Source organism: Oryzias latipes, chromosome 21, assembly GCF_002234675.1.
Source record: "Oryzias latipes chromosome 21, ASM223467v1".
NCBI classification, from domain to species: Eukaryota; Metazoa; Chordata; class Actinopteri; order Beloniformes; family Adrianichthyidae; genus Oryzias; species Oryzias latipes.
The window spans coordinates 29,690,816-29,703,325 of NC_019879.2; the positions used below are offsets into that span (position 1 = coordinate 29,690,816).

A 12,510-nucleotide genomic window follows, 5' to 3' on the forward strand; every position below is an offset into this window, starting at 1 on the left:
GGTTTTAAGGCATAGGTATGCGTGTGTGAACACTATCTGTTTTGTGTACATGTTGACATGTGGACATTTTTGCAGCTAGCAAGTGTGTTGATAACATTTGAGTGTGTGTGTGGACAGGCCCCGCCCTGTTTGTACTACATTTGAACCTTACCGTAATGATAAACAACCAGTAAACTTGCTTTATGCTGCTTCATGGTCTTACCCCCCCCCCTCCTATTATCACCCTCTTACCCCCCCCCCCCCCTCTCCCTCTAACATCCCTCTCTCTTCTTCCATTCTTTCCTTTTCCGTCCGGTCCAACACCAAAGATTTTCAAACCTGATTGAAATTAATAAAGTTTGGCCTCAATTACAAAAGGGGTTTATTCAGACATACCTTTGGTTTGTATGAAGATTAATAACCCCTGTTGTTAAAGTAAAATATGTCCAACACAAGAGGCCCTCAGCTCTCATCTGCCTGCCCAGCTGTTGGACAGGACAAATAAAAAAAAAAATCCCTGTCAAGACCTGACAGAAGCTTGTTTGACATGAGAATGTCATCCAGATGTCTCTTTCATGAGGACAAGCAGGAGATTTCATGAATAATAATAATAATTAGTTTGATAAGTCTTTGTAGAAATATATGAATGCTGATTGCATTGTTTTGTGCATTATTCTTGCCTTGATTGATTAAAATAAACCATTTCAAATCAAATCAAATGAAAATCAAAGACCAACCAGGAAGGTTTTGTCACTCAGCTGGTCTGGAAATTCCTCATGGAAAGAGCATCCAAAAAGTACTATTACCGATATTACCGCTACTCACGTAGAAGTCAAAGATAGTCCTCTGAGTAAGTAAGTAAGGGTATAAAAAATGCAAATAAAAATATAGAAACTTCTTAAACATATTTGGTCAAAACAATAAGAAGGAGCTTTATAATCCCAAAGGAAATTAAAAAGCGGCCAGCTGTTTGCATTCAACACACACAATAAATCAATACAAGAATAAAGCCATAAAACCATCAAAAGGAAAATCTATTAGTTAAAAATAGTAAAACATTTAAAGTATATAATAAATCTGTTGCTTTTAAATTGTAATTACTTTGTAAATCCTGGTATTTTCAGGTGAATATTGAAATTTACAGCTGAGGGACATCTGTCTGTTTACAGGCTGTTTGGTAACGTCTATAATACATTTTTATGTGTTTTCTGCTAAATATTCCAATCCTAACCCAACATTTCAAGTTTGTTTTCTTTTTTTTTTCCAGTCATGAGTATGTTTGACCACATGACATCATTGCGTTGTCCATCAGCGAGGTCTCGTGAGGGAAACTGTGGAGCTCTCTCATCCAACGATCAAAGATCATAAACCCCATCAGAGCGAAGACACTTCAGCGCCGTTCATTCACGCCGTGGTTGGAGGAGCGCCATCGCTGGCGGACTGGCGGACCGAGGAGTCAAAATGTGGAAAAAAAGATTCAAACTCTTCAATAAAAAACCTTGTTTTGATGATGAAGATGCAGCAAATCTTTGTTTTTTGACTGAAAGATCATGACTCCCTGAGAAGTGAGAGGAATGTTATGATTGTTGTGTATGTATTTTGTCAGAGCAAAATCCTACGGCGAGGCCAATATTTCTGTGGAACGGCCAGCCTGAGGATGTGAGGGCTTCCCCCTCTGTGGAAATGTTTGAGCAGGCTGGCAAATGCAAAACACAACAGCAGAAGATGGAGAAAAAAATGAACGCCAGCGAGCAGCTGCTAACGGAAAGGGAATACCCTTAAAACCGGGAGTGAAGCAAAAACTTTACCTTGCAAAACATTTAGTCATTTTTACTGTAGCAATGGGATTTTTTGAAAGTGTTTTTGAGACATTTCATGTATTTATAATGTCCACATAAAGAAAACAGTACTAAATAAATCTAAAAAATCCTACACGATTGCTTTTATATGACGTCCCTTTCTGTAAGAAGCCGAGTCTCCGCTTTCGTTGTTGTGTTTCAGTATTTGGTCATTTGTACAGGGATTTGTTGTTGTTTTATCTTAAACGTAAGCGTGTCTTGCACCTCTCAGCCGCCATATTGATGTGCAGGATAAGTCCTGTTTAAACAAAGCTGAATTTGAATTTGTATGCATCACACCGTGGAAAGACCCAGCTATATCCCGAGAGATCAAAAAAGTTTAGTCAAAAAATGTAATTGGAGAAAAAACTGTTTTTTTCTTTTTATTATTTCAAAGAGGGGTTTAGGAAATCATTGCTTATGGATGTCTTACACTTTGTACACACACGTTCACACACAAACAGTGCACCTCAATGAAACTTCACAGTGGCGTTTGAACCGTTTCCTCACTCAGACTTCTTCTTTGAGCTTCGGCGTCCACAACACTTGCGAACGCCGAACGAGCAGCATTTCAGAGTCACCCACAGCACGGTGATGACGACGATGGCGAGGACGCCGATGACGTCCAGGCTGTGGTACTGAAACCAGTTCAGGTCATGTGCAGCCACCCGTAGATGTGTGGCTCCTTTGTGTCTCATGACAAACTCGGTCCAGAAAGTCGCCAGTTCCAGCGGCTCAATGGGCCGGTCTAAGTGGATGGAGGACAGAGTCGCCATCCGCTCTTTGTAGCTGAGGGAAAAGCAAAAGAACTTTGTCAAAAGAATTAGTCGACATAGTGAAAACGTAAGCTTAATTGGTGGGGCTCCATGTGTGGAAGAGCCGTCCAACACCAGCCACTTTCTTTTCAGGCATTCTTGGGTTTGTTTAAGCTTTCTGACAGTTCAGTCAAGCGTTCCATCTCACACAGATGGCCTCTATAATGATGTCAATCACAGAGGAGCAAAATTACTTAAGGTGCTCTGGTCGTTATCCTTTCACCTCTTCTACATATATGTCATGCCATGCTGGGTTCAGTCCAAAGAAAAAGGTCCCCACACTTAAGAAGTTTGTAAACTCTGTGATGCAGAAACCGGCTTGACGTCAGAATTCCTCAACAAACCCAAAGTGTCATAATAAAATGCTAAGAATAGTTTGGCATCTTGATAACATCACACCTAAAATTAAAAACAGAATAATATACGATGCGTTTGTAAACATTGTTTTCTTCTTCTTCTTCTTTTAAAATCCAGGACTTAAATGTTCTTCAGCTGTCACATGGTCACCTTTTGTCATAAATGAGTTTCTTCAGTGCAGCCAGTAGAGTTTCAGTCGTCACGTCCAACATGCTGAGCTTCTCTGCAACCCCGCGAGCCACCAACCGATGCACGTTATCCCCCTGGTCCCCGAAAAGAGGAAACATCAACATGGGCACCCCGTTGCAGATGCCCTCATAGATTCCATGGGTGCCTCCATGAGTTATGAAGACTTTGATTTTGGGATGGGCTGAAAAACAAAAAGAAAGCAGCAACAGTTTATAGAGTTTCTTCTCAATTTGTAGACATTTTATCAGGGGAAAAAAAGCCAATCGAAACTCTAAATTAACTAAATTGCTATTTTTTTGGTGAGGATTCTGGGCTATGAATTGACATGCTTTAGTCCAGGGGTGGGCAAACATTTTGACCCGTGGGCCACAAAGGATTCTAAAATGTGAAAGAAGGGCCGGACCTTGAGCAGATCTGTGGAGCGTTTTGGTAATCCACCTCATTGGAGAAAGAAATAATATGGTATGTGGATGAAAATGGGCTTTCATTTTGGTTAATTTCTTCTTTCTCTTTCGGCTTTTCCCATCAGGGGTCGCCACAGCGAATCATCCTTTTCCACCTCACTCTATCATGAACATCTTCTATCCTAACATTAGCCAACTTCATGTCCTCTGTTAAGACATCCATATATCTCCTCTTTGGCCGTCCTCTTGCCCTCCGGCCAGGCAGCTCCATCTCCAACATCCTTCTACCAATATATCCACTATCCCTCCTCTGAACATGTCCAAACCATCTCAGTCTGGCTTCTCTGACTTTGTCGCTAACACAGGCAACATGAGCCGTCCCTCTGATGTACTCGTTCCTTATCCTGTCTAACCTGGTCACTCCTAAGGAGAACCTCAACATCTTCATCTCTGCTACCTCCATCTCAGCCTCTTGTCTCTGTCTCACTGCTACCGTCTCTAACCCATAGAGCAGAGCTGGTCTCACCACTGTCTTGTACACCTTTCCTTTGAGTCTTGCTGGCACTCTTCTGTCACACAACACTCCTGACACTTTCCTCCACCCGCTCCAACCTGCCTGCACTCGCCTCTTCACCTCTTTTCCACAATCCCCATCACACTGAACTGTTGACCCCAAGTACTTAAACTCCTGCACCTTCTTCACCTCAGCCCCCTGTAACCTAACGCTTCTACCTTGATCCCTCTCGTTCAGACACATGTATTCTGTCTTACTACGACTGACCTTCATGCCTCTTCTTTCCAGAGCAAACCTCCACCTCTCTAGCTGTTCCTCCACCTGCTCTCTACTCTCACTGCAAATTACAATGTCATCCGCAAACATCATTGTCCAGGGAGATTCCTGTCTTACCTCGTCTGTCAGCCTGTCCATCAGCATAGCAAACAAAAAAGGACTCAAAGCTGATCCTTGGTGTAGTCCCACCTCCACCTTGAACTCCTCTGTCTGACCTACAGCACATCTCACCACCGTCATTTTGGTTAATTTAATTATTAATTATTATTAATTTTATGACATATTTTAAAAAAGAACATTTAGGAGCTTTTATTTCCAAACTATTAGTTTTGTTCTTATTTTTGTGCCATTTGCATCAATGGGTTGTTGTTGCAAAAATGGTGTGTACATGTGGTCTGAGAATCCATCTTCTAAACCAGTTTTGTCCCTTTAAGGGTCACGGGGCTGCCGGAGTCCATCCTGCCAGCTCTGGGGACATCCTGGACAGGTCGCCGGTCTGTCGCAGGGCCACGGGGAGAACATGCAAACCTTACACAGAAAGGTTCCCCACTGGTGTTCTGGTTCAGGTCCCCCAGCCGGTACGGTACTTAAACTGGGGGCCTTCAGGCTGTGAGGCAAGAGCGCTAACCTGGTATGAGATTGATCAGAAAAATGACAGCTGACTCGGAAAACGCGTGAACAGCTAAAACACGACAACTCTTCCAACACCTCACAAACGCAGAACAAGTTATAATCAATAAGTTATTCACGTATTATGTGGACTTGAGTGGGGGGGTCACTGATGTGGACAAGTCCCCAAAATATTGTTTCCCCACTTCAGTGCAAAGCCAGATTTGTATTGCATCAGTTTAGTCAAACATCTTATGGTGTGTATGGGTGTGTTTATGTGTGTGTGTGGGGGGGGGGTCATTGTATGGGTTTTAGACTAAATATTTGTTTAATGTCTTGTCTTTTGTTTTTAAAATTTGACTATGTTTTTATGTAAAGCACTATGAGTAGCGCGAACTGAAAAAATTGCTATCCAAATAAAGTTTGATTTGATTATTATTGGTTATCAATATAATCTATTCCAGCATTAATTGTTTAACGTGCAATACACCTCCCGTTCAACTCAACTTAAACTAAATGATTACGTTTCAAAAGTGATGGAAAACATTGCATCTATAACTAAAATCTACACTTCTACACAATTATAAAAATTTCTTACAAAAAGCAAAAGACTGGAAGACGTCCAAAACCAAGACAAATCCAAAGTGGATAAGCAGTAAAGTTTTTAATGTGAAATTTAAAAATGTTGCTAAATTCTGTTTGCTTTTTTTCAGAAACCTTGTCTCATCTGCTGCAGATTGCCTGGGGGGTATTCCAGAAAGCATGTTTAAACTACCCTGACTGTAACCCTGAACTCTGGCTGAAATCCGCCTGAACTTGCTTACTCTGGGTATGTTGGTTCCAAAAGACCGGATATGAGTTAGTGTAATTACACTCGACTTGGTAACCCTGGGTTAACGCACGTGCACAGCAGGTACACAAAGACATTCTCAATGGATCGCTGATTTCCGGAGTCACCATGGAAACGCGTGGAGAAAAAAAGAGAGCTCTATACTTCAGTGAGACGGAGTCTGAGATTTTAATGACGGCGTATGAAGATTATAAAACCATCAAAATAGTAATATGGCTGCATCATCAGCAAAATAAAGAGTTTCTGCTTGGAAACAAAGAACAGAAAGTAAACGCACGAGTTTCTATCTCATTTCATTTTTCAATGTGACACACAATTTAACTCAATTACTCTATAAATTTATATATATATATATAGAGAGAGAGAGAGAGTCAAATTTATTCAACCTAATTTCTTACGTCTATCCAACTCAGTAATTGTTTTCACAACCCAAATTTACAAATTTATCTAACTAAATGTCATATTACTCCAATTTATTAAATGTTTTTTCATCTTAATTGATTGTACTTCTTGAGCTCTCATGTCTAAGTTTGAGGCAGGAGATATTCTCATTTTTATAATATTAAAATGAATGTGGTTTTGCAATCTGAAGCACAGATTCATTTAATGTGACTCCGACTTTAACTTCAGATCTTGTCACATTGCTCAGCACTAGTGCTGCTGAATAATCTCATCATCTTCTCCCTCATGGTGCAGATAGAATTAAACATAATAGGGTAAAATAATAATAATAATTGATATTTTATTTATCCCACAATGTTGAAATTCTTCTCCGCATTTTGACCCATCCCCTGGGAGGAGTGGTGAACTGCAGACTAGCCGCGTTCGGGGGGGGGGCAGCTGGGTGGGGAGAGCGGGGATCTAACCACCTACCCTTCAGTTGTTGGACGACCTGATCTACCGGCTGAGCCACTTGCCGCGAAACACAGTAAAACAGCTAAACAACTAAACACATTTGGTCAAATACCCACACTTAAACCCAAATCCGTCCAGACAGGCAAAGGGAATGATATCCCAGAATCCTTTGCGGTGCCAATCTAACAGCAGCACCAAAGTTACACCTACTTAATTAAATTAATTTGAATTAAAGGAAAATAACTGTCTGATAACTGTGTGTTATTTTTAAGCTGACTTCAGCTCTCTGAAAACAAACTAACCTTCAACTAAACCTGCTCCAGACCAGGTTATGTTCAGAGCATTAGTTGCTATGGCAACTTGACAAACCCTGAAACATATCTCTGTTTTTGGAACCGAAAACTGAGGTTATCCGCTAACTTAACATGGTAACTAGCAAAACCTGCTTTCTGGAATACCCCCTGGATCAGGTGTGTTTTGCCAACAAGAAGCTGCAACCGCAGGTTAGTAGGACATTGGCCGTTGAGATCTTCCACCTTGTCTGCTTTATAGTTCTCTCTGCTTTCTGCTGATTGGCCGACTCAGATTTCATTCTGATTGCCTGAACACACCTGATCCAGGTGATCAGCAGCAAGAAGATCTGGACAACAGCAGCTGGGCAATCCTGCAAAAAACAGTCTATGCTGATGAATTTTTCTCCTTACCTAAAAGGTCATTCTGAGGTAGCCAACTCATAACTTTAACATTTTTGGGCATATCTTCGGGCAGCTCTCCTGTGTATCTCCACAAAACCTGAAACACAAACCACACCACGGCGTTTTGAGCACATGCAGACGCTCAGAGGTTTTGCACATTTACCGAAAGACCAAGAGCAAAGTCCAGCCAACAATTCTGATCAGACCTTTCACATACATGCACTCAGAAGGTGGACACCTCTGGTTAATGTGTCGTGTTTCTATAGCGCAGTGGTCTTTTACATGAGAAATGTCATGGGTAGTTGGGGTAAAGGTTAGCTGAGGAATGTGCGGCGAATGAATCGGCTCATATTTACCCTCTGGGGGATCTGGCGGAATGCATCGAAGAACTGTTTGGCCTTCTCCGCAGGCATTGTGGACACCATTGAGCCCAGCGTGAAGACGATGAAGCCGTCGTCTCCTGAGCCGTCCACAAACTCCTGCAGGTCCTGCAGGGAGGAGGATGAGGCCGAACAGTCACCACATGAACAACACAGCATCTTTTTTTTCTTCAAAATCACTGTTAATACAGACAAAAACCTATTCATGGATACAAAAAGGCATCAATTTCACTAACACTGTGCCACAGATATCTGTTTTTTCCAATCTGAAGCACAATGTCATTGTGATTGGATCAACAGGCTGTTGTTTCTGCTGAGCTCTGTTGACCGGGGCCATCAGATCTTAACTACTCTACCACAATCTATAAATCCACATTGCGTCATCCTCAGAAGCAGAGAAACCAGTTCCACTGATGCATTTGCAAGTATCGGTTTAGTGAATGTCATTTTTGCCCTCAGCAAGTACTACAGAATGAAATTAGACTTTTAAAGTGAAACATGTTAAAGGGATTACGCTTTTGAGTCTTTGAACCTTCAATTTAAGTAGGGCTGCATGCTCACTTGCTCCTAAATGTAGTGGAGTACTCACGGTTGGGAGAGGGGCTTTCTTGGCACAGTTGATTCCACCAATCAACACCATGTTTGGCATGAGGGGTCTGGGCCATTCAAAAGTGAAATCATATCTGAAGAGCCAGATCGCCCCGTGGCTCAGGAGATCTTTGTAGGACATGCCACTTTCGATGCGCCTGCTAACCAGATCGTCAAAGTGCTGGTAAAGCACCGTGCAGACGTAGGACTGCACGTTGTACATGAAGAAGTTCTTCACTCTCTGCAGGAAGTTCATTTTGTCTGTGCTCCCGGAGTAAAACACGGGAACAAAAGAAGGCGGAGAGGGACACTGGTTGGCCTTGTAATCCAGCTCACATGGAAGCCCGCGCAGAAAATAAACAGCTGGAATGGAAAACATCTTAGCCAGGATGGAGCCGCAGGGAAGGAAGGGGTCGGTCAGCATGGCATCGAATCCTTCTCCTCTCAGCCTCTCCATCAGATCCTCGCTGTCCAGCAGACTCTCACAACCTTTCACCTGCAGGGTGGTAAACTCCACCAAACGCTGCACATTGACAAACATATCTGTAAACTCTGGGGTCTTGACGAACACCGACTCCCTGAGTTTGTCAAACTTTCCATTCAGTTCCTCCTGGGTGAAGGGAACTTTGTGGACCTCCGTCTTGTAGTCCTTCGAGCCTTTGATCAGCAGGCTGCTTTCAGGCACCAGAACTGTGACCTCATGGCCTCTGCGACTGAGCTCCTTCACCAGAATCTTCATGCTGAGCCAGTGACTTCCATCCACAGGCATGACCAGCACCTTCCCCCCCTGAACGGGCCCCAGACTGAGGCAGCACAGCCAAGCCAGCAGCCCTGCTGTGGGAAACCACCCTCTGACACCCATCGCCTCCTCCTTTCCTGCACTCCAAATTGACTTGTGGAGAGCTGGAGGTGCCTGTCGGGGAGGCGGCTTTATGTGCGTGCATGCGAGGGAGGGTTTCCTGACTCCACAGGAAGTGCAGGCTGCACTTTGAGTCAAGCGGTTACACAACCGCGGAACCAGCAGAGGTTCCCCGGAGGATTTCTTTAGGAACTTCTGGCATTCAGTGTGTTTCTGTGCTTTATTGTTTCAACTCAACAGGACTTACTGAGAACCCACTCACTCTGATCATGACAAAGTCCTCCAAGTTTACTTTATCATTTTCGTTTTCCCCCTCCCACTCGGATGTTTGCTTGCTGAAAGCATTTACCCATTTCTTCCTGGTTTTACAGTGTCACGCACTCAGGTATTTCTTCAGCCTTTGTAATGACAAGGTTGCGTGCGAAGCATATTTGTAACATGAAACCGATTCCCATGGCTTTGGCAGTGGTGAGGGAGGGGGATACCATCAAACAGGCTGTGCGACACATGGAAATATACATTTTTGTTCCAACTTTCAACTGTAGGCGAACACCAGTGTCTGCACTGATTCCTACAAATGACTAAAAAGAAATTGCTGTGCGTTTCAAACAAAGCAGAAGTTTTGCCTTCCCTTCACAGAGCGGTCAGCTGTGATTACGGGATGAGGAGAGACCTCTCACAGAGAAAGCGTGCGCTCACATGTGCGGACGTGAAGTTAACGAAAGCAGAAGAACAAAAGCAAACAGCTTACAGTTGTCTGCAGGGTGTGTGATGCAGGAATTCAAGAGGAAAACTGAAAGCAAATGCACACAAGTGACTTAAAATGCTTCTTAATCAGGACCCAAATGATGTTAGTGCAGGCAGCTGCTCACTTCAGGAGGAGATTGATGATGCTCTTCATGGATTTTATATGTTTTATGTATATGCTAAGTTAAAATACATTTTTAATTATACGTATATGTATACATATATACTGTGTGTAAAGACATTTACACCCTAAGGTTTCCTGTCCTTTATAATGTCATGAGAAGAGAACCAACAAAGCCGGCTTCCTGGGAGGCAACAGGCATAAACACCATCCCATAATTACACCCTACCAAAGATGCCAGTTTGTAAAAAACAACTGGAGTAAATTCTCAAAAACATAAATCTGACTTTTTGAAATGAAGATTTTAGAAACCTGTTAGAACAAACTAAACTGTGGTTTCTATTTTTGCTTTAAGTTATTTATTAAAGTTTTGTTTTGTTTTTTCAAATAAAGCAAAAATCTGGCAAAAATGATTGGGAAAAAACAGATTCAGGTGTGTTGCAAATGTTATTTATTTGTGCCTTTTTTTTGGTAAACGTGATATTTATTCATCTAAAAATACACATATTGCTTTTTTTACCCCTCAACATTTCTGGTCATAAGAATCAACCAGGAAAACATTTCCCTGTGAGTCTGTTGTTGGGCCTGAAGGTTTAAGGGCCCGGCACATGCATGTGTCCCAGCTGGGACCAGTACTGCCCTCTGCTGGACCAAAGAGTCTGCTTGACCCAATCTTTAGAACATTCAAAGCAGTTTGGAAATCCAAAAAGGTTATCAAAATCCTTAAAAGACATCTGCTCACAAGGCCGTCGTGATTAACCCTTGTGCCATCTTAGATGACCCCCCCTTACATTGACGTGTTCTCCCTACCATGACAAAGGTGGATAAAGGTGGAAAGATTTCACGTAATCCATGGACACCAGTGAAGATCACAAATCATTGAAGAAAAAAGGTTCAGAGCTCTGTCTAGTGGGTCTAGATGACCCAACGTTAAAGTGCCTAGGATAGCACAAGGGTTACAGTACAAGCATGATATACAACAACAGGAAGCATGATTATTTTTACATATTTTATTCCTTTTAATTTGAATGTGGAAACTTTAATTTAGTTTTAAACGTTTATTTAAGGATGTTAGAAAATCAAATTCAATGGTGCGTTGATCATCTCTTGCAGACAGAACACGCTGATTGTGTCTTTCTCTCAAAGATTGTGCAACAGATAAAGTCTTAGCTGATAAGGTTCAGGTTGTACATGCCCTCAGTCAATGTTGCTGTGTCACGGCTGCAATGAAAATGTACCCTTTGGTAGACAAGGAGTGACGGATGAGGTTTCAGGTCTGTACAAAAGTGAAGAGCTGAGTGAATTTCATAATCAAACAGAAAAAAAGGAGTAGATCCGCCCATGTAAGTCCACACTTTGTATTATATAAGAACCACATTTGAGAATGCTCAGTCGCTGCAAACATGGAGTCTCCATCTTTGTTTGGAAGAGGCTTTAGCTCTTTCTTTGTGCTTACCAGGTTCAGTTCAATGCAAACAGCATAGATTAACCGACTCTGCCGTGAACTCTGAACATGGATCTCCAGCTGCCAACAGGCTTTCACGCCGGATTGGGGCTGGAGAACCGGTACCTTGGAGTCAGTGACTGAAGGACATCCCAGTGCAGGAATCCATGACAATAAGCAAACATTTTTACAAACTGGTTCTTTTTAATGTTCTGTGCTCCTGTATAGATAAAGGCTCCCGGACATTCGGATGAGAACCGTGAGGTTTTTGCTTCTCTCCTCTCCTCTGAAACATCCCAGCTGCTGATTGAGGCGAGGAGAACAAACGGTCTCATCCTGCGGACCCCAATGACCCGCTGCGCCTCACGTTTAGAACAGGACCGGTTCTGAACGTGTTTTCTGAGGCGCTGCGAGCATCACATCCATGTTTCATGAGAACTTAGAAGCAAACGGAACAAAGACTGAGGAGAGACTATTCATTTACAGTTTCACAAACGTATTTCCTGTTTCTTCAACTGTTACGCGTTGAAATGAAATTGATTCAATTTTGATTGATTGATTGAATAATTTTGAAGCACTGTAGTCAAAGCAATAAAGAATGTACACAGATTTATTAAACTCATGACTGAAATGATGAAATGCATGGATAAAAAAACTGAAAATAAAACAAACAAAAAGTCTCTTAAATCACATTGACTTAATTAAATATAGTGATCATTAACTAAAGTCGAGTAGAGCTTACTTTTAAATTAATTCATATTCTAATAAACACATAAAATCTGTGAGTTAAACCAGTCTGCTTTTTCAAATAGAGGCATAAAATGAATTTCTTCAGAAATGATCAAAAAAGTATTGCTATCTGGGTTTTTTAAAATACGTTTATTAAATCCTTTATTTTAATTATCTTATTCAAACGGATTTAGATGCTTTAACAGATATTATAACTTATCCTGAATGTTCCCCGTCAGAGAAGTTTTGTTTCTGACGGTT

General features: G+C 41.9%; 1 protein-coding gene across 1 annotated transcript; it reads right to left on the reverse strand.

Annotated features, from left to right (window-relative positions):
- Nucleotides 1–2,187: 2,187 nt before the first annotated feature.
- LOC100125517 (UDP-glucuronosyltransferase) lies at nt 2,188–9,264 on the reverse strand. The gene is made up of 5 exons (XM_004086921.4): nt 8,351–9,264; nt 7,738–7,869; nt 7,391–7,478; nt 3,140–3,359; nt 2,188–2,606 (listed from the first exon to the last, which is right to left on the reverse strand). The coding sequence occupies exons 1-5, from the start codon at nt 9,209–9,211 to the stop codon at nt 2,324–2,326; spliced, it is 1,584 nt and encodes a 527-aa protein (XP_004086969.1). The 5' UTR covers nt 9,212–9,264; the 3' UTR covers nt 2,188–2,323.
- Nucleotides 9,265–12,510: the final 3,246 nt, after the last annotated feature.